This window comes from Salmo salar, chromosome 09, assembly GCF_965601325.2.
Source record: "Salmo salar chromosome 09, fSalSal1, whole genome shotgun sequence".
Taxonomy (NCBI): Eukaryota; Metazoa; Chordata; class Actinopteri; order Salmoniformes; family Salmonidae; genus Salmo; species Salmo salar.
Window position 1 is genome coordinate 9,062,356 of NC_138299.1, and position 22,566 is coordinate 9,084,921.

The 22,566-nt window shown below is 42.1% G+C and overlaps 1 protein-coding gene across 5 annotated transcripts in view; it reads right to left on the reverse strand.

The window, feature by feature from the left end:
• Positions 1-3,644: 3,644 nt before the first annotated feature.
• The window catches only part of LOC106610670 (protein quaking-A), a 95,258-nt gene continuing 76,336 nt past the window's right edge, over positions 3,645-22,566 (reverse strand). Inside the window, exons 5-8 of one of the 5 annotated variants that reach the window (XM_014210118.3) lie at positions 14,591-14,678; positions 12,771-13,049; positions 8,256-8,330; positions 3,645-7,192 (exon numbers count right to left, since the gene is read on the reverse strand). In XM_014210118.3, coding sequence (XP_014065593.1) covers positions 7,176-7,192; positions 8,256-8,330; positions 12,771-13,049; positions 14,591-14,678 — 459 coding nt within the window. In that variant the 3' untranslated portion in view covers positions 3,645-7,175. Of the gene's footprint in view, positions 7,193-7,707; positions 8,331-12,656; positions 13,074-14,590; positions 14,679-22,566 lie in introns of those variants that run through there. The other 4 variants (XM_014210115.3, XM_014210116.3, XM_014210113.3 and 1 more) reach the window with 4 other exon arrangements.

The window sequence follows — 22,566 nt, forward strand, 5'->3', positions numbered from 1 at the left end:
TGCACCCTTATTTGTCCAAGGAACTTTATGGTAGATCACTTTGAAAAAATGGTATTCTTAGTTAATGCACAGCGGTGACAAACAAAACTGAAAAAAAAACCTCCAGTGGGGCTGTCATTACAATTCTTGGTAGCATTGCCCTTTAATCCCAAATGCTACATCGTTGAGACCACGTTAATTGGTTGACTTGCCAACGGAATGTAAAAAAAAAAGATTTAAAAAAAAGATACTTGACAATAAAGGCAAAAGGTAGTACTTGATAGCAGAACTAACACAGGGCATTACAATTCAGACGACATATGACTACTTCCCTTCACAGCTATTATATGAATATTGTAGTCCAATTACCTAACAGAGAAAGGGAAGGGTTAGAAAGATGTAGGCCTTGTGTTTACTTCGTACAAACTAATCCAAAGTTGCAGCCATTAAAACATGATTTAATGGGAGAGAAATATATTTTAAAAACTAAATCAAAAGTATATATTATATTCTAGTATATATATAAAAAAAATAGCAATCTACAGTGTGCAGGAATTTCGTTTTTAGTGCTCAACAAAAAGGCTTTGTGCTAGAGAGAGTAGTAATTGGCACTTCAATGACAAAGTAGAAGGGCATACATACATATATACATACACACACATACACACTTATTTCCAGGTGCAATCTGCCAGGCAGTGTTTGTAATGCATTGTGCACCAGACAAATAACTTGCCAAATTCTTTTCATCAGCTCAACTCTGGAAACAAGCCAATACAAGAGAAAAATAAAAGCATCACTTACACTTCAGACAGCATAAAGATAACCACAGCTAAAAGATGGATTCCAGTTATGGCAATTTTTTGTGGCACAGAGTAAAGCCAATTTGACAAATAACTGCATAAATATAGAGAAAGGTTCTAAGACCCAAACACAAGAACTACTTAAACATTGCTCCTAATAGAAATATGCCACATTTTTTGATTGACAATCTTTACTCGCCTGTTTGGCATGTCGAAATTATGGAATTAGGTGGTTAATGCCGAAATTGTTTGTGCAGAAATACTTTGAAATCTTGGAGGCAACAAAGTGGGTTAAAATATAGTCATCAAAAGAGATTAATAAAGTTAATCTTGGCTCGTGTGTCAGTCTGAACACCTAAAATTAGTGAAGAAAAGAGCACAAAAACAAGAGGAAAAAAACTGCGGGAGAACACCCAGACAGAAATGAGACGTTAGTACTGTGCATAGTCAGATTTCAAAGCGACAAATAAAAGCTAACACTTAACATCTATTCCTGAAGAATTCATCAAATTTGATCCCAAAGTGTTTGCATTGTCAACACCTAAGATTACACTTTTGGGAAAAGGCAGAAGACTTTCTATCAGCATTACAGGTACTCCCTTCTAGTATTACGTCATGTCTGACCTAGTCTATGAAGCTACAATTCACACTGGTAATACCCAACAATGGTCAAAAGGCACAATGACCCTAACAAAGCAAACTGAGTTCACCCTATGGAGAATGGCTGGTGCTTAGTGAAACAGCCCTATGCAAGCATTACAATCAATAGAATAATTATAGTATAGAAACCCTGTTATTTTATATTAATGCATAGCCTTTTCAAGGATTGTATAGTGACAGTCCAATTCAACAGTCGCATGCAGGAACAGTTCAGTTTGAATGGGTCGTAATAACATTTTAGGTTTTATGAATATGTGCATTCGTATCTCCTGCTCTACAGTGTGTATATATAAAATATACACACACACACACACACAGTACCAGTCAAGTCTGAACACCCCTACTCATTCAAGGGTTTCTTTATTTTTACTATTTTCTTTCCACATTGTAGAATAGTGAAGACATCAAAACTATAAAATAACACATTTGGAATCATGTAGTAACCAGAAGTGAATATATATTTAATATTAGAGATTCTTCAAAGTAGCCACCCTTTTCCTTGACAGCTTTGCACACTCTTGGCATTCTCTCAACCAGCTTCAACTGGAATGCTTTTCCAACAGTCGGAGTTCCCACATACACTGAGCACTTCTTGGCTGCTTTTCCTTCACTCTGTGGTCCAACTCACCCCAAACCATCTCAATTGGGTTGAGGTCAGGTGATTGTGGAGGCCAGATCATCTGATGCAGCACTCCATCAGTCCCCTTCTTCGTCAAATATCCCTTACACAGCCTGGAGGTGTGTTGGGTCATTGTCCTTTTGAAAAACAAATGACAGTGGGACTAAGCACAAACCAGAAGGGATGCCGTATAGCTGCAGAATGCTGTGGTAGCCATGCTGGTTAAGTGTGCCTAGAATTCTAAATTTGTCACCAGCAAAGCACCATTACACCGCCTCCATGCTTCACGGTGGGAACCACACATGCAGAGATCATCCGTTCACCTACTCACCATCAAAGAACTGGTGTTTGGATTTCAAAAGGACAGATTTCCACCGGTCTAATGTCCATAGCTCATGTTTCTTGGCCCTTCTTATTGGTGTGTCATTTTGTAGTGGTTTCTTTGCAGCAATTTGACCGTGAAGGCCTGATTCACGCAGTCTCTTCTGAACAGTTGATGTTGAGATGTGTCTGTTACTTTAACTCGGAAGCACTTATTTGGGGTGCAATTTCTGAGGCTGGTAACTCCTCTGCAGCAGTGGCGACTCGGACTTCATTTCCTGTGGCGGTTCTCATGAGAGCCAGTCATCATAGTGCTTGGATTTTGCGACTGCACTTGAAGAAACTGTCTTGAAATTTTCCAGATTGACTGACCTTCATGACTGTCGTTTCTCTTGGCTTATTTGAGCGGTTCTTGCCATAATAGGGCTGTCTTCTGTAATACCACCCCTACCTTGTCACAACATAACGGATTGTCTCAAACGCATTAAGGAAAGAAATTGCAAAGTAACTTAAGGCACACCTATTAATTTAAATGAATTCCAGGTGTCTACCTCAGGATGCTGTCAAGGAAAAGGGTGGCTACTTTGGAGAACATAAAATATTGATTTGTTTTAACACTTTTTTGGTTACTACATGATTCCATGTGTTATTTCGTAGTTGATGTCTTCACCATTATTCTACAACGTAGAAATTAGTATAAAAACCCTGGCATGAGTAGCTGTGTCCAAACTTGACGGGTGCTGTGTAGACAGTGTATACATATCTCCATCGCCGATGTAGGGTGATCATTTACAGACCACATGGGTAGTGAATCAGATGAGCTACTCCTCGACAAGGCATAGCACTGTATAATGAGCTGCCTATTAGGTTTGAGTTGTACCTTTGTGTTGGACTAGTGTTTCACCTGCAGCCCTACCCTTCCAGTTACACCTACAAAAAGCAGCTCCCTGGTTCCCCAAGACTAAGCGAAACCACAACAAGAGTCGCGATAAACAGAAAGGACGGACGAGACATAGCAGCAGTGTTGGAATTGTGCGCATGAAGAGTATAGCAGGTGCACAGGCTCCAGTTAGACAGTGTTTTTGTATGAGTATTCTCCTTGTGTATGTGCGTGCAAATATGAATGCTGCTGTGTACAAATGCGCATGTGTGAATGTGTTGTGGCCAGACACCAGTTTTAATTGTGTTAGTCCGTGAACCAGACCAAGGTAGTACATTCATAAAACTGGTTAAAAACACAAGACAAAAAAATATCAGCAAGTTAGTAAAATTCTTACTAAGAATGTTTTATTAAAATAAATGCCAAGGGGTTAATAAGAAAAATAACAGCATACACCATCAAAACTAAATGCAAGCATGTAAAAATACTTATGACAAGAAAAACTAATAAAGTCACTAATGAGTTAATAAACAAGCTAGGATTTGGCAAGAAAACCAAATTTAACTCTAGTAAAGTCAACACTCCCCACTAGAGACAGATTTCAAGATTTTTTTTTGGGGGGGGGGGGGGGGGGGGGGGGGGTTAAAAAACAAGTTGCAGTGGGCACCAAAAAAAAGAGTCAAAAAAAAGATTGTATAATATACATATAAAATGAGATTAGAAAAATACATTATAAACCTGTAACAATGGCTGTAAATTACATTATCATACATGTAGTAGGCAGGCCAGAGTGAATACGGTACAGTTCACCATACACATGGACTAAACCAACCTTACACGATGACATAGCGTAACATTGCAGAGGGAATATTTCTTAATACTGTCAAAATGCTGAATTGTCATCTCTTGCTCCACTTTAATATTGCATTTTTTTAATAGAAGAATTCATAAACACTGAAAAATGCATTACCATGTTCTGTGTGACAGCATGTATGAGAAAAATAAAGTGTCAGACTGCCAGGGAAGGTGAACTATTTAATAATCCATAATGTCTCAATTGATTTTATATACTTTATTTGTAATTAGATATAGTCCTTTTTGTTTCAGTAACGGAAAACTGCTTAGTTGTGAAGTCAAATGTGTTAGCCATAAAGAGGTAAGGCCCCTTTTCTAGTCGGTATACTGCATGTTGATCACTTCCAGAATTGGCACTGACGCACATTGTGGCAGGAACATTTGCCTAAGACATAGTAATCAATAAACTTCATCCAGCTCAAGCATCATCATGTGCCTCCCCTTCCAATATAAAACAGCTCTGGACTACTATCTGGAAAATTCATCTTGGGGCTTGAAGTCATTACCAAACTGTAGTGGGAAAGCATTGACATTTTTTTTTTAAACAAATTGGTATACACGCAAATGTCTCTTCTCCTGTTACTCATTTATTTTATATGTCATTCATTTATTCGCATGAATAAGATGTCCTGGCAGACTGCGTCGCTATTGGCAGTTTGTTCTTGGTAGAATAATCACAGTAACCAGAAATCAATACAACAATAGCGATAATCTAATTCAAAACGCAGAGAAATAAGAAATACAACTTGTTCAGAGGGTAAAAAAGAATCGTAAAACAAAAACCTTAACTTATACTTGGGAAGACAAACCATGGCACATATTTTAGCTGGTCATACGACTGCTATTCTTTTTGCATAGAATAACTTCAGTAGCTCAGCAATAACGACGGAGCTCCCCTGCTCAACTCCTAAGAGCTTATCACAGAAGCCGTTCCTCTCTGCGCATTTCTCGTTGGTGCTGGATATTATCGAACAGAATGTTAACACACGGAAAAAGAAACGACCGTCGATAAGGCACTTTTTCTATCTTCTCTGAAAGTCTCTCCCTCGCTTCGTAACCCTTACATCCTTGCAACGTTTGTAGGTATGACTATTTTGGTCTTTATTTTCCTAGCCAATAATATCCAAAGTAACAGCATCTTCATCACCACCTTTTTTCCTCTACACAATTTTTTTGTTGCATTTTTTCTTTATATTTTGTAACTGCAAGTGAAGTATAAAAAGCTAAAATCGCCAAAAATATATTTCTCTTCTCCAGCACCCTGTAAAAGTATCCAATTGTGTTCTCTTTTTAATATGCAATGACGGGTATCTACATATATAACAGGTATGTAAATAAAGCAATCTGAACAGGCAGGCATGGCTTTCACATCCTATTTTTTTCTTTTTTTCTTGAGAAAGATTTAGAAACTGTCATGGGCTAAGGATCTGGACTATAACTTTATGGAGACACATTGTGGATGTGCTAATTGGGGGACTTCAAAATGGTATGGCGAGAGCTACAAATAAACCCCCCCCCCCCCAAAAAAAAAAATCAAATAGATTCTTATTTGCATGAGAGCAAGTATCATGACCCCATAATGACTTGATTGGTATCAAATTTGAAAGAGATTAAAGAAAACTACAAAATATTCTAGCAAAGAGAATTGGCCAAATGCTGATACACAATATGAAAATTGATTTTAGGCAGGGGTGTAAAATACAACCAAAAATAAGAGGCAAAATCAAACAAAAGAAAAAATGAATAATGTATATTTACAAAACTTCACTATAAGGATCCCCCCCACCAGAAGCCCTCTTTAGTGTCAATCAGCTTTGTTTCTTCATGGGAAACTAGAGCTTTGTGTGATAAACAACCTTCATCTTTTTGATTGGCTGTCAACTCACACTTAAACATGCACGAAATCACATCCTTTCAAGCTCTAAAATTACAGCACGCCCTCTGCAGTTAGATAGATATTGATATAATTCAACTGGAAACCCTTTGGCTAATTCCACACACACTTAATACTTTTTTTGTCTTAGATCACAGCTCGTATAATTCGTTGGGATTCTCCAAATCATCAGGCACTGTACATACACTTGGAAGTGTAGAGGAGCATAGTTAAGGTCAGTAGCTAGTTAACTAGATATCCATTGCTCCACTGTGCCCTAACCCTCAACACATCCTACTTTCATTATAGTAATAAAAAGACCTCATCACAATTCTTCCCCAGCACCCCTCCTAGCTTCCGCTAACTGCCCATGATAGGCCTGCCACCGCAAAAGCTGCATTTTGAGTTCTTACAACCTACTTCACCTGGCTAGTTCTTCAGAGCTAATAAGTGTATTAATGAGAAAACAAAATCAAGTAAAAACCAAAGAAACAAGTCAAATGATAATAAGCTCAATTTGCAATCAATTTAGCCATGCTTTTAACAGACAGCTGTTCAGGGCACACCCAGAATGTGTCAGCATATCATTAAGTCTCAGAGTTTCAAAATACAGGACTACATTAACAAGTTGGAGTGTAGCTTCTCTTCTCTTTCCTTTCATTTCTTTCATTGCCAGCAAGTAGGTGTGGATTGGGTGGGTGGGGTTAAGGGAATGAGGGACTTGGCATTGCATGTTGGATGGAGAATGAGGCCATGTTTGGGAGAGACAGTATGGGTTCAGTTCCCATTTAGCGTTGTTTAGTGAATACTAGTGAGGTCACCGAATCAGAGCAGGTCTGGGTGGGGTTGTGGACAGGGAGGGTGGGATCTTTATTGCTATATAAATTCAGTGCAGATTCATTAGTAACAATACATACACATCCACCCAGTTTGTGATTCATGAAGAAAAAGAATGGGAATTCAACTCAATGAACAGAAAGAAATAAAAAGCAACTGTTGGGTTTGTATGATAGATTGTTAAAAACCAAATTGTTTTATCAAAAACATGTTAGGGTAACTGTACGGACAGGCGCCCCTCTCACTGCATCCGAGAAGCTAGCAAAAGGCAATTACCAGTTAACTGATCAGCAGGCAGGCTTGGGGCGGCTCGTCATTGGGTGAAGAGTTCAGAGGTCAGAAGGTCATGTGTTAGTTGCCGGTGGCGGCTAGGTGGTTAGAAACAAAAAAACAAACAAAGGAAAAAAAGATAGAAAGGATATTAGTGTCAGCAAGAAGAGACAGACATCATTTTAACAATAAAATGAATGCAATCTTTTATTCCTCCTAATTTCCCGCCAAGAAACAAACCCAGCTAATCTTGTTAGTCATGACGTTGTTACATCATGATCACAACTACCAAGCCCCCAACCTAAATCAAAACGCAACATTGCTCCCAGTACCCACAAACAGAAGCAAAGAAAACATACACGTACAAAGTAAACAAATAAAATAAGTGTTTTAGTTTTTCGTGGTTGGAATGCAAGTTAAAGTGTGATTAGTGGTAAGAAGACTTAAACTAGTGTTATGCAAGGAATAACAGTAACTAGTGTTATGTAATGAATCGATGAATCACTTTTTTTCCCCCCGATTCCTTCTCTTTATTTATCAGTATACTTATATACAGTAGCCATAAATACATTTGTTATAAAAAACAGGAATATAAAAATTACAGTACCTCGTGTACAACTGAAATGTTATTTTTTTTAATTGTATTTCCAATACTTAAAATACACCGGAGAAAGAATGTAACCTAGCTTAGATTAAGTATGTCAGTTTTACATAAACAAAACAAATCGAGACAATCGAAGACAAAAAAACAAAAAGGTGCATGGTAGCAACGAGGCTACTGTAGTGTTGTCTACTTTTTCCAGTTAGCGTTTAGTCGCTTTCCACTGTTCCTCACAAGTAGAACATTTATTATGTATGGAACAAGTCTGACCTATTTTAGGATTTAATCTCAGAGGAATGTAGCTTGAACACTGCGTGTACTACCTGTTCTGTCACCAAGGGTCACAGTTCATGTAAACCAAAGCAATCAAGATCGCTTTTGCCTGAGCATTGAAATAGTTATATGGAGTACTGTGAGAACTATGTAAACAATGTGCATACCACAGTCAACCATTTAGGTGGTGTGTGTACGTGTGTAGAAAGGAAGGTGGTGAATAAAATAACTCAAATATAAGGCAATGCAATCAAGTCAAAGTTAAGCATCTTAGAGACTAAACTAACCTCTGTCTGCGGTCACAATCCTTTGGTAAGGACGGACCCGCGAGTCATGCCGTCTCACTTTAGTAGCCATTGCACCTAGATTGCAACAGGTCCACAAGGTTAGAAACCATTCACTTCAGGAAGGGAAAACAAGTCTTACAGTAATACACATATACATTATATATAAAATATTCAGACATGTATAGAAAATGCATAGGAAAAAAACACATTTGCTTTAACTTGATATCTATAAAAGTATAACTTAGGTAATAAAATTCCATAGTACACAGTGTTAGAGGATTTTTTGAAACCGGCAGGCAGGGGGACAGGGGACTAAGGCTGTCTAGAAGAAAAACATGTTCCAGGAGATGGATTGAGAACAATGAGTGATTTTGTAGGGTGTGAAAATCCAAAGCAGCTCAGATCCTAACTGGATAGTGCGAGACACTACCTGGCTCTCTCACATCTCTGTCAATCTACTCACTGGCAGTCAGTCCACTGAATATTTGTCACAAATGAAGACAGATATTTCAATTATCCTAGTGCATGGTTGGTCTGGATAGCACACGGAAATATAGTAAAATACTGTGTCTCAGTAAGGTTGTTGTATGGTTGCATAGGAACTGTGACCGTGCATAGAGATAAGGATTTACCTTTCACACACACAAAATGAAGTTGGTCTAAAAGCCTAGCTAGAGCGAGGTGCAGTCAGCAAAACAATTTCAGGACTCAGGGGTCGTATCGCTTGGGCTTTTTTATCCGACTGTCAATATTTCTGATTTAGTTGGAGCCGGGGAAGGATGGCCTCCCAGATTTCGGGGCGAGAGAGAAACAGTGTGATGCTGGGGTGGCCATATTTCTCTGCTCTTCATTACCCAGAGAGCGTTTAAAGAGATTTGTGACAGAGGCCTTCATTGGCTAAATGGTGGCCGTCCCCACAGAATGGGTCACCATGACAACCATCTGGGCATCCAGTCAAATCGCATACTGCTCTTAGCTGCAGTCATCAAGTGAACACTTTAAAGGAGACTTAACTCAGAATGTTATCTCTAGGATCAGAAGGCTTGGGGAGGTTTCTATGATGGAATGGGCCAGCGATGGTTACATCACATTTGAAAACAGCCAAACAGCCCTGGCAGGTAGGAAAACTGCAATGGTTCACAGGGATGCTTGATGGCTACGCCAGCCCGCCCACATTCCAATCTGTAGCACCAGGTGTTCTGAGGTTTCCTAACGCTAAGGCCTGAGCAGCGCTAGTAGAGCCAATTGGTGGTGTTCCAATGGGTCTCCTTTGAAGGCACCGATCAATACGGCAAGTAAATAAAACACACTAAGCTGCTGTGCCCTCCAAGTTAAAGAGAGAAAAGCCAGTAGGCTCTGTACTACACAACAGCTCCCAGAGCCATCCCTCACACACGCACCGACACAGGTCAGCTAACATGTCAGGATCAACACCTCATTTACCTCCTAAAGTCGAATTTAAGGTGCATTAAAAATTCCCCGCCAAAAAGTCAGTTGAAGCTAAATTGATTTTGTTCAGCATTAAATATGTCGCACTTCCGCATCAGCCAGTGTCACACTTCTGCATCTGTGGTGAAAGGTGGCAGAGCTGGAAAAGGTGCGTGTCAGACCATGAGACATCCCGAAAATAAGTCTTCTTACAAACGTCTGTAGCTTCCGAATGGTTTGACTATTATGATCACTATGGAAAGGGGAGATTCTCCATTTTGCTTTACGACCTCCACAATTGTCACAGGACTCGTCTGAAGGTAACCAGTACCAGTTTTTTTATTTATGGAAGTATGAAGCTAGTTTCGTTATTTTCTTTTAACACATCTTGTAGATTTAGGGCAGACACTTTATTACACATTTTTGAACTGTCCTTTCTGCCATTTTTGAATGTGTTATTCAATGCATTTCTATGGACTTTAGTAGTTAAGGCCAAAATCAATATTTTATCAAATAATTCAATTTGATACCTAAAGGGGGTCCTGAAATCAAAAAGCTAAATAATCCATGTCCATCTTAAAATAATTCCATATGTCAGTTTAGCACCTCCCACCGACGTCAGATTAATGAAGGCAGTGGCACAAACAGGGAAGTCATCTGTCGAAACTCAATGAAGTATGCTGTGGCACACTCATTATTTGGTCGAATTAAGAGTGCAACAGCCTCCATAAAATATGACTTCAGGAAACTAGGCGTATGTCGCACGTCACTACTTCACAGGAGAGGCATTTTAACGTCAACTAGAATACATTTTTGGGGCAGAAATGCATTCTGGAGCATGTGAACTTTCATGGGCCTTAATAAAAAAACAAATACAAATTAAAATTGTTAAAATTACAAGCCCAGTTGGTTTAGCCACGGAAAAAGGCAAGAACCTTCCCGCTAGAGATGGGCTGGACATGCCGGGAGATGAGTTTGGATTGGTCTGCCATGTAGCATGCTTGTTTAACATGAGCAGCTCAGTATGTGTTGATAGTACTTTCTGCCACGCCACTTGAAATATATAACGTTAGCCACCGATAACTACAAAAGTTGCAACTTATCAACATTGATGCCCTGAATTTAGCAGGCACTATCAACAGATTAGTTGGAAAAGTGATTAGCTACTTCCTGCACACGCCACGGTCAGTGTGAACCGGAGTGACTGGACAACGCTGGCCAAACAGCAGCTAGAAACAAAACTGAGTTAAATGGTTCGTCTGCCGTGAAGCATTCATCCACGTACACGGGTAAGAGTCTAGCTAGATTTTCTGATAAGTTTAATTTTGTCTGAAAGTCATTTATTGAAAAATGTACTGTTAGCTAGCGTTGTGTGCATGATCTGTGTAGTAATATTATTCTAATCAGAAATCCATGTGCATTCTTAGTTATAGCCTAATGTTAGCTAGCTAACATCAAACCTGGTTAGATACCTGTAGATTCATACTACAGCTATGATAATGTTTGTATTGGTTGGTAGTATGAGTTGGGATTATAGCGGTTCATTGTTTAGCTAGCTAGATATACATATAAACTCCACACGTCGCCAGATGATTACATGACCATCAAGTTAGCCAGGTGTGTCTGGGGGTGATTACGGCCACACAAGGTGTCTCATTAGAAAAGTAGTCTTGTTGGCACGTGAATGAGGTGCACGCTCTTCATTAGTTATCGTCCCTATTGAACATACTATTCTCCATCTTAAATATTGTTTATTTAGATAGAGTACCTGAGGATTAATTCGAAACATCGTTTGGATGAACTTTACCGGTAACTTTTTGTATTCGTGTTGTATGCATGTTGAACGAGTGGATTACTGAGATCATTGGCGCCAACTAAACTGACCTTTTTGGATATAAAGGACTTTATCGAACAAAACAACCATTCATTGTGTAGCTGGGACCCTTGGGATTGCAAACAGAGGAAGATCTTCAAAAGGTAAGTGATTTATTTATTCGCCATTTGTGATTGTGACACCTGTGCTGGTTGAAAAAGTATTTTGATGTGGGGAGCTGTCCTCAGATAATCGCACGGTATGCTTTCGCCGTAAAGCCTTTTTGAAATCTGACAACGCGGTTGGATTAACAAGTTAAGCTTTTAAATTATGTATGACACTTGTATTTTCATGAATGTATAATATTACGATTTTTGTATTTTGAATTTCGCACTCTGCAATTTCACCGGATGTTGTCGTAGGTGTCCCGCTAACAGGTTAATCAACTTTCAAAGCAGAATTACTTTCTCATTGGATAAAAGTAGACTCAGAGCTAGAAAATTGTATATAAGTTGAAGAACAATGTAAAAAAATAAAAATGTTTAAAACAATTGCTGCGTAAGACCGAATCAAGGTGGTCGGTTACAAATGTTAGTCATTATCGTCTATTTTGTTGAAAATGTTTCTTTGGCAGCATATTGCATACACTGGCACCTACAGAATGTAATTCCCACAACTGATGTAATGACTGGGGAATGTCTGTGGCTTGTACTAAGTTGAAGTTCAAGAAGGTGAAAACTGAGACAAATGGAAAAATGAGGACAGTAAATTTAATGAACTTCCCTGCCGGGACAAAAGGGACTTTCTCCTGGCATCAAGGCCAGAGCTGCAGAGCTAGCTGGGGAAAAACTGAATTATTTCAAAAGCTGCTGAAATCCAGGGGGAGCCACCGCCAGACTGAATCTGCCTCTTACGAGTGCATAAAAAGGTGAGAGCGCGGGTGTGTGCAATCATGCATGTCCGTGTCAGAGTGTGTGTGTGTATTCTCAGACAAGGCAACAAAACTTGAGCCAGGAGAAGGATTTGGTGGGGAGATACACAAAAATGTCTAACTGGAAGAAAATAAATCCCTGTCCCCCTTGCCCTTTATTAGCCATTAGGTCATAAGGTCAACACCAATAACAACCCTATTTTCTTTCAGCTGGATACGACATATTTACCTTTTAAGTCCTGACTGTGGCTCATCGAAGCCGCGTCCAAAAACCCCGGGTAAAACAAGCTGCCCTCCTGTCCAGGGCTAAAGGGGCCGCCGCCCAGGCCCCAGGGTCGCTTACCTAGAACCCCACTGTGGTCGATAGGGTACTCCAGCAGGGAGGTGGGTGCCAGGGCGTACGGGTAGTCGTACGGGGAGGCGTAGATGATGCCGCCTTCCGGTGAGGGAGGCACCAGGGTTGGGGTGCCGTTGTGCAACATGCCCTGCATTTGGGGTTGTCGGATGATGTTCATGATGGGGGTGCCTCCCGGTGTGGGGGGCCTCATTTGCTGATGGGGGGCCATCATATGCCCCTGGGGGGCCTGTATTAGGCGGGGGCCCTGAGCAGCGGCTGCCGCCGCTGCAAGAGAGAACGCAAGGGGGTCTGCCATAAGCAAAAAGAGTGAAAGACAGAAAGATGGAGAGAGATACAAGACAAGGGGGTAAAGATGTGGTGTGGGTGACCAAAATCACAGGTTGAGAAGCAGGTGGGAAAATACAAAAAGCAGGAAAAGGGGGTAGGGGGAAAGGGAGGGGGAGGCAAAAAAGGAAAATTAGTCCATGCAATGATCAAGGTGAACCAGCAAACCAAAAATAGATAAGTGGCTAAAAATGATGCCATTACCCCAATGCACAGAGCATATTAAGCATACCAATCACCATGACAACCCCAAATTAATGTACTGCGGACGGCACAAGTGATCAAAACAAATACACAAGGCAACAGAAATTAAGCCACTGGCCACAGAGGAGACTAGGAGTGCCAGTTTCTGATATGGACCAATAGGATTAGGTCAATCCCCAGAAAAGACAATTGAGTCTATTGGACGACTCTGGGCCTATGAGGCCTTGAGTCGGACCGACTAGTTGATATTGGCCAATACTGGATATATAAGTACAGTTCAGATTCACACCAGTCCTCTACATGACACTGATACCATTTTGGTTGGCTGACAAAAGCAATAAAAGATTGTCCAAATGGCTTTGCATATGTTCCAACGTCGTACCACACAACAGTTACATTCACTGACGGCCGGGACGACTGAATCAATGTTTTACATGTAGCTTTTTGGCCCATGATTCAATGGCTGTCTAGGCTAATTCACACTAAGTATCACTAGTCTGGCAACACAATGGAGATAACACCAATGTCTGGACCAGTGGCTGGTTACAAACCAACGTCAAATAAATAAAACATTTCTCAAAACTTCAAGCCTTTTGGACTGACCAAATGTGCAAAACAAATAAATGTATCGCCATTACTAATATCATTCAGTAAGAAATGATAATGTAAACAGTAAATGGTCAATCGAAAGCAGTCGCCCCAAAAAATTAAAATAAAATACATTGCAATGAATTTATTTAAAATCACAGGCATGAAAGTGCAGAAACTGCAAGAGCACTGGGTGAGATGAACTCTACAGAAAGTAACACCGGTGATTGGAAATCAAAACTGTAACAGATGCGTGAACTACATCATGCAGAGATGACAGTGATTTCTGCGATGCGCTGAAGGCATATAGAAACCACCCCGAGATTGCAACAAATTGTGATTGCATCCATATGGGAGGGAGGGAAAGGGGCACAGAGGGGGGAGCGGCGAGAGGGAGGGATGGAGGGGAAACTGCTCTACTTTGATGCAGGTGGTTTGTGAGGTAGGTAGACACTGGTTGGACAACACTTCAGCGAAAAGTGCAGTCTACAAAAGAAATTGGTCAAGACACATATGAACCTAGTAGTGGCACACAGTATATCATGAGCATGTTACATTTCTTCTTCACTGTGGTCATTAAGAGATTCTTACCCGTCAATATAATAAGATGGATTATGATAAGCTTTGAATGTCACGTTAGTCAATGTGGATCGAAACAGGACCTTCGTGTATGTGGTTGTAAAGCTTACGTGTCTTGATGTTGGTGTCACGGTATGTCCCATTGAGAATGGCCAGCTCCATTAGCTGCATCTTCTTCAGATTATCCTCTCCTTCCGCCTGGAACAAACAATCGAGTCATTTCAACTGACAAGTCATTTCACTGTGCCACTATTGCAAGAGGGACATGGGGACAGAAAAACCAGAGGTGTAATCATTAGTGCACACTGTAGCAATATGTAAACGGAACACCCTTTGCAACGAGAGTTATTGGACAAACTCAGGCAGGTCCCTTCCTGTTTCGTTTGCTTACTAGTGAATACACCCCAGTTCGCTCTCCATAAGCACAAGTTGCATGGGGGTGGAAGGCACTGAGATGAGCTACAACACCATTGTCATGTTGCTGCATCTCACGTTTTGCTAAAATCGCTGACAGACATTAGGCAGGGAAAACTTACGCATAAACCACCACCCTATCAGCAAGATACTGTATTTTTGGGGTTCTCATGCGCACTCAAATGCGCAATAACAGCCCAGTTAATGTCAGTCCTGTCAATTAATGTTTGGATAAATAAACACAAAAGCGCTGCCTCTCATTATCACCCAAATTAGTCAAGTGAAATTCTTCATGTAGAGCAATTAAGTTAGCGCCCCCTCCTTCCTGAGCCTGCCATTTCCCCCCTGAAGTGACTAAACCCCCCATAACCATGACAATGCAGTGATTTTCCAGGTAGTGGAGCGTAATAAAGTCAGACCAGTGTGATTTCAGCAGACAGAGAAGATATTTAAGGCTGCAGACAGACACAGGAAAGGACCCCCCCCCCCCAGACTTCACACCTGCACCTGTACCGGAATACTCGAGGCCCGATCTCAGACCCAAGCTGGTCCGGATCCAGAACTAAATGTCGCGGGTCTGGGTCGGATCTGATATGATTGTCATGGGTATGTGTAATTAACGGACTTGTCCGAAAGGAACATTTCAGATCGGAACGTGACTGCTGCAGTAGAAACATTTTATAAGTTATGCTGCTGCTCTTGCTTTCACAAGAGTGGGGTGTGTAGCTTGTTGGCCAATCATAAGTCAAAGTGGCAATAGGCTACAGTCAGAGCCTCCATGTGTGGCCAAAGTTAAGATATCAAATCAATGGAAGATGGAGTTAAAATGAAAAAGGAGGATAGGTTACAATGACCAAGAGACAACAGGTAGGCTGCTACTTACAATTTGAATGGAGTCGTTTGGCGGCAGGTAGCCTAGTGGTTAGAGCGTTGGCCTAGGAACAGTGGGTTACTGGCCCGTCATTGTAAATAAGAATTTGTTCTTAACCGACTTGACTAGTTAAATAAGGGGGGGGGGGGTAGGACGAGAAGGCACATGCCTTGAGTAGCTTAGCTAGCTTCTCCCAGTTTGACGCAGTCAAGACCGGTACTACGTAATCATATTGGATGATAAACTAGCTATTAACCTCTTGGCGTTCCCCTAGGATAGGGGGCGCAACAGCGATTTTAGAAAAACTCCGTGCCCATTTTAAAACGGCCTCCTACTCAAACTCAGAAGCTAGGATATGCATATAATTAATACTTGTGGATAGAAAACACCCTAAAGTTTCTAAAACTGTTTGAATGGTGTCTGTGAGTATAACAGAACTCATATGGCAGTCAAAACCCCGAGACCGATCGTAACAGGATGTGGAATTCTGAATTGCGGACTCAACTTCATCACTTTGCCTATTAATCACACCGTGAGCAATGGTTCATTGAGCACTTCCTATTGCTTCCACTGGATGTCCCCAGTCTTTACAAAGTGGTTTGAGTCTCCTACTGTGAAAACTGACTGAATGAGACGCTGTGGAAAGTGGTCACATGAGGAGGGCCATCACCATTATGACGCCGGCGCCCCTGGCTACCCTCCCCTTTCGAAACGTTTTGAAAGACAATGCAATCGTCCCCCTTGAATCTTATTGGAGCTCTGGTTGAAAAAGGCCCTAAAGATTTATGTTATACAACGTTTGACATGTTTGAACGAACCTAAATAAATACAAAAATGCATTTTATTGAAAGAGGAGTCCCGCGGCCGACGGAAGTTTTGGAGCAGCCTTCAGAACGCGCTAACAAGAACAAGCTATTGGGACGTAAAGGATTAACTTTTTCGAACGAAAATACATTTGTTGTGGACCTGGGATTCCTGGAAGTGCTTTCTGATGAAGATAATCAAAGGTAAGGGATTATTGACAATAGTATACAAGAGTAGATTTGATATGCGATTGTTCCAAGATGGCGCTGACCGGTAACGGTAGCCTATTTTTCTGAGTATCGCATCCCCTTTTATCGCAGTGTGATTACCCAGTAAAGTTTTTTAAATCTGGCATCGCAGGTGCTTTCAAGAGATGCTAATCTATAAATCTTAGAATGACAATATTACATTTTAAAAATGTTTTCGAATAGTAATTTAGTAAATTGTAGCGCTGTTTCACCGGACGCATTTGAGGGAAAATAGTTAGTCAACGTCACGCGCCGATGTAAAATGCTGTTTTTATATATAAATATGAACTTTATCGAACAAAAGAATGCATGTATTGTGTAACATGATGTCCTCGGAGTGTCATCTGATGAAGATTGTCAAAGGTTAGTGCTGCATTTAGCTGTTTTTTGGTTATTTGTGATGCATGTGGTGTGTCGGAAAATGGCTGTGGCTACTTTTACGATATACTCTAACATAATCTAATGTTTTGCTTTTGCTGTAAAGCCTTTTTGAAATCGGACAACGTGGTTCGATTCAGGAGAGGTGTATCTATAAAACGATATAACAGACCTATATTTGAAAAAAAATATATTACATTTTGTTATGCTAATGGCGATAAAATTTTTCGCTGGATGTCAGGGGTTAATCTACTATAGCGTGAGCCGGCTTGGTTGGTTGCGGTCTCTTCACCATGTCACTTGCTCACACTAGCCCACAGACAGCCCCTGTTAGAGCGTCACTTCTCTACCTCCCCTTCCACAAGATTCCTCGGCTCCGGTTAATAAAGTAGCTTAAAAATTTATTGCTGCTGCTTCCCCTCACTCGGATCGGGTCTGGATACAACCAGGTCTATACGGAACGGGTCTAGTTGTCCTCGGGTCCATTTGGAACGGGTCTATTTAAAAACAATTACATATATTTATGCATATTGGGTCCGGGTGGGATATCCCCGTGTCCCTTTTGGAACAGGTCCATCTTTGACCCATGAAGGCCTCTACTTCTCGAAAAGCAGACTCGAGAGCTCCATTGTCATGACAGGATTATGTTTTGGCCAGGTTGTTCAGACTCGATAAAAAGGAGGACAAGGCTGTTAACGGCGGAGCAATAAAGACGGGGGCCAGATTGACATGCAGGCGCACCATTTAATATCACACGCGTTTCTTTGGAGTAAACAGCTGGTTTAAAAAAAAAGTTTCCTGCTCTATTCAATCAGGCTAAGGTGGGGAGAGAAAAAAATGCAGCAGAGAGCAAAGCTCAAAGTAAAGACCTCCCCAGAGACACCTTTCAAGGGGAACAGGGAGAGACAGTGGCTGGTCTCAACTGAAGGCTGTGGTTTCAGACTACACACTAGGTTGTGCGCAATGGTCCGCAATAGTCATTGGCTGGAAAGCCATAGTGCTGATGTCAGATTTAACTGCTGTACATAAATAGAATTTGTATGATATCTGATTATACTATTACACGTCAGGAAGGGTACTGGAGTTCATAATTGAGAAAATGTGACTCAACAGCTTTTCGCCAACATTGAAAAGGCACATTTTCATGGAAGGTGGTCAAAATAACATGACGAGTACCATGTATAAGGGCGGCAGGTAGCCTAGTGGTTGGAGTGTTGGGCCAGTAACCGAAAGGTTGCTACAGCAAATCCCTGAGCTGACAAGGTAAAAATCTGTCGTTCTGCCCCTGAAGGCGGCAGCTAACCCACTGTTCCTAGGCCGTCATTGTAAATAAGAATGTTCTTAACCGACTTCCCCAATTAAATAAATAAAAATTGGTGAATAGGCATACAGTGCATTCGGAAAGTACTCAGACCTCTTCACTTTGCACGTTTTGTTACGTTACAGCCTTATTCTAAAATGGATTAAAAATATCCTCAATCTATACATAATGACAAAGTGAAAAACAGGTTAAGAATTTCATTACAAATACAAAACTGAAATGCCGTATTTACATAAGTATTCAGACACTGCTATGAAACTCGAAATTGAGCACCAGTGCATTCGGTTTCCAGAGATGTTTCTACAACTTGATTGGAGTCCAGCTGTGGTAAATTCAATTGCTTGGACATGATTTGGAAAGGCACACCTGACTATATAAGGTCCAACAGTTGACAGTGCATGTCAGAGCAAAAAGCAAGCCATGATTATGTCGAGGCACAGATTTGGGGAAGGGTACCAATAACGGTCTGCAGCATTCAAGGTCCCAAAGAACACAGTGACCTCCATTCTTAAATGGAAGAAATTTGGAAACACCAAGACTACTCCCATATCTGGCCGCACAGCCAAACTAGGCAGTCAGGGGAGAAGGGCCTGGTCAGGGAGGTGACCAAGAACCCGATGGTGACTGACAGAGCCCCAGAATCCCTCTGTGGAGATAGGAGAGCCTTCCAGAAGGACAACTCTCTCTGCAGCACACCACCAATCAGGCCTTTATGGTAGAGTGGCCAGACGGAAGCCACTCAGTAAGTCACGACAGCCCAATTGGAGGAGTTTGCCAGAAGTCACCTAAAGGACTCAAACCATAAGAAACAAGATTCTCTGGTCTGATGAAACCAAGATTCAACTCTTTGGCCTGAATGCCAAGCGTCACGTCTGGAGGAAACCTGGCACCATCATGCTGTGGGGATGTATTTCAGCAGCAGGGAGAGGGAGACTAGTCAGGATTGCAGGAAATACGAACGGAGCAAAGTACAGAGAGATCCTTGATGAAAACCTGCTCCAGAGCACTCAGGATGTTCACCTTCCTGAGGTGGGGCAAAGGTTCACCTTCCAACACGACAGCGACCCTAAGCACACTGTGCTTGAGTGGCCCAGCCAGAGTCCGGACTTGAGCCCGATCGAACATCTTTGGAGAAACCCGACAGCTTGAGAGGATCGGCAGAGGAGGATGGGGAAAAACTCCTAATACAGGTGTGCCAAGCTTGTAGCGTCATACCCAAGCCGACGAGAGGCTGTAGTCGCTGCCAAAATGTGCTTCAACAAAAGTACTGAGTAAAGGGTCAGAATACTTACGTAAAATGTGATAATTGTTTTATTTGCCCCCCCCCCCCCCAAAAAAATCTAAAAACCTGTTTTTGCTTCACCATTATGGGGTAGTGGGTTTAGATTGATGAGGGGGTGAAAAAAAACGATTTAATCCATTTTAGAATAAGGCTGTAACAATGTTGAAAAGTGAAGGGGTCCAAATACTTCCCGAACACACTGTATATCATTCCCACACATGCCCAGTCAGAGCGCCCAGTTAGCCCATTTTTAGTTGCCAATCAGAGGTGGTTGCGGTAGCGTGAACGTCTTCATCTACCCATTCTGTTAAGATTCTCCGTCGTCTGCCTTTCCCTTTTTACCGTCGCAAATTAAATCAAATTGTGACCCCGCTGACCTTCTACACTGCTTCTCCAGTCTGGAAGAATTTTCATAAATGAGTCCCAGGAACGAGACAGCTTGTTTTCTTTCTCTGCTCCTTTTTTGGCCCCAAACTGTCAGTCTGTTTGGATCTGAGCCAATGGTGATGTTAAGACAAAACTAATGAGCCCTCCCCAAAAAACTGAGAAGCAGTCACGGCGAGGTTGAGTGTGTTCGGTTGCACATGTGGTTTTCGGTTACAAAAACGTGGCACGAATCAAGATGGGCTCTTCTGATGCTCTTGAGAAAAAGTTCAAAAGCCTTTACACGGAGCCAGACTGGCGGAGTAGAATCTGACCCTGGTTAGAGAACTGAGTAAGTGTTGAGACCCACAAAAGTCTTCGCCTCAGGCGTCTGCAAGGTCACTCAGTCTTTACTCTACCCTCTGTCCCAAACAAAGGCCTACTGTGAGTTGCCGGTACCACATTTAGAACACGGCTACAATGTTCTGTTTAATGTGCAAACTGGAGAGCGGACAGATGTTGGAGCGTGAGATTGAATAACTATTGGGTGGTTTCCCCTCGCAGCACACCTGAATGCTCGTTGACGCGGTTAACCTTTTAAAATGCAGGGCGAATAATGAGCGTTAGAAAGTCGTTTTCCCTTTCAGAAGGGGCCTGGCTGGTTTTAGGCGTGTGTAGTTGGGAGGGGGGTGTGAGAGAGTTGCAGGCAGACAGGGACAGGAAAGAGCCAAAGGATGATTGATCTGAAGGTTGGGAGGGTTAAAAAGGCTCCCGGGACAGGGGTGTCACCATCCTCATCTATCCAGCTCTGCATAGCATTGCAGGTGGAGGCGCTGTTTTGAGGGACGCAAAGGAAAAATAGAGGGCAGCAGAGGCAAGGGTATACAGATCCTACTTGGGAGGGGGTGTGTGCATGTGTGGCAGAGAGGAAAACGAAGTATGCCTAGTGTGTGTGTGCGTGCCCCGAGAGCGGAGGCAAACAGAATGTAAAACTCTGGGCGGGCAGGCACACCTCAGGAATCCTGCTGGCGCAGCTTTCGTCATACCACTAAAAATGTTCTAATGGCCACAAGGAAGCAAATGCATGTACGCCACTGCATTAGTCAACATAACAAGGCTATTATAAATATGACTTACTACTATAACACTGATTGTACGGAGTGATTTGAGAGTTGGAACTTGGTCACACTAAAGCTACAGAAAGTGGGTGTCTACTGGCTTACTTCTATCTAGCAGTGGGTCAACTATGAAAGCACTCAGTCTCCTGAATTAAATGTTTCATGTGCCAGGCTGAAGGGACTACATGTTTGATGTCCTTGTGACCGTAATGCCATCACAATACACGCTCGAGTGGGAACTCACACTCCCCGGTCTCCTCAAACATTCAGGACGGGAGATGCAGAGTGTGGGAGAAATCTCAAAGGCAATGGGCTGCCCAATTCCTGGGAGAAATGTGGCCTGGATGACAAGCGCCGATGGACAAGGAGTGAAGGTTTCCCCCTTTACCGTCACACACAGTCTATCAGCAAAAGCCACTCAATAAAACTGCTCTATCCACAGGAATCAGATTCAATCAATAAGACCTATTTGTGAAATCAGTGGAGCAATAAAAGCTATTAGAGGGGAAGGGTGGTGGTGGGGGAAGCAAAGAGGTTATCCCTCTGCCTACCTGACAGCCCTACGGATGAGGTCACACGAGGCATCAGGAATCAAACGCGTGCTCTCACACAGTCTGACACAAACCAAGAGAGTGACAGATGTATCATAATGTTTGGAGGGCCACACCCTTGCCCTCTCCCTCAGATAAACAGAGCAAGCTGTCCTGACTTTGGCGGGTGCGCTAGCTCAAGTCTGCCGTGCCGACGCAAAAATGTTTGCTCAAGTCTGGCAGGGGCCCCTGCTTTCGTGAGATAGAGAGGAGAGGGGGAGCGAGAGAGGGGGAAGAGAGACAGGGAATGTAGGGAGAACAATCCCCAGTGGCCTGACACGCTGTTACCTCTGTTTTTCTTCACTGGTCTAAGCTGCCAGTCATAACAAGGGGAGAGGATGGGCGCAGGTCAGGTTGCTTTCTAAACGACTATTACCACACAGAGTGGTGGGCACGGCCATGAGGCAGAGAACGTAAGGGGTGACGAATGAAAGGGAAAATAAAGTAGAGGAACAGTAAAGGGTGTGGTAAAAGACTGATGACTTCACGTTGAGCAACAAGGGGGTGGGGTGCCTGAATACAGGCAGCTGTTTTTTCTCATCATACTCTCCTCCCTTACTTTTCCTCCTAAACTAACATCTGGAGAAAAGTGATTACCCGCCACCGTGCCAAGACTGATCAAGAACTCACCAGGGAGAGGGTGAGGGAGGATGAGAAAATTAAACACCCAAAAAGTAACTACAGTGAATAAAAATAA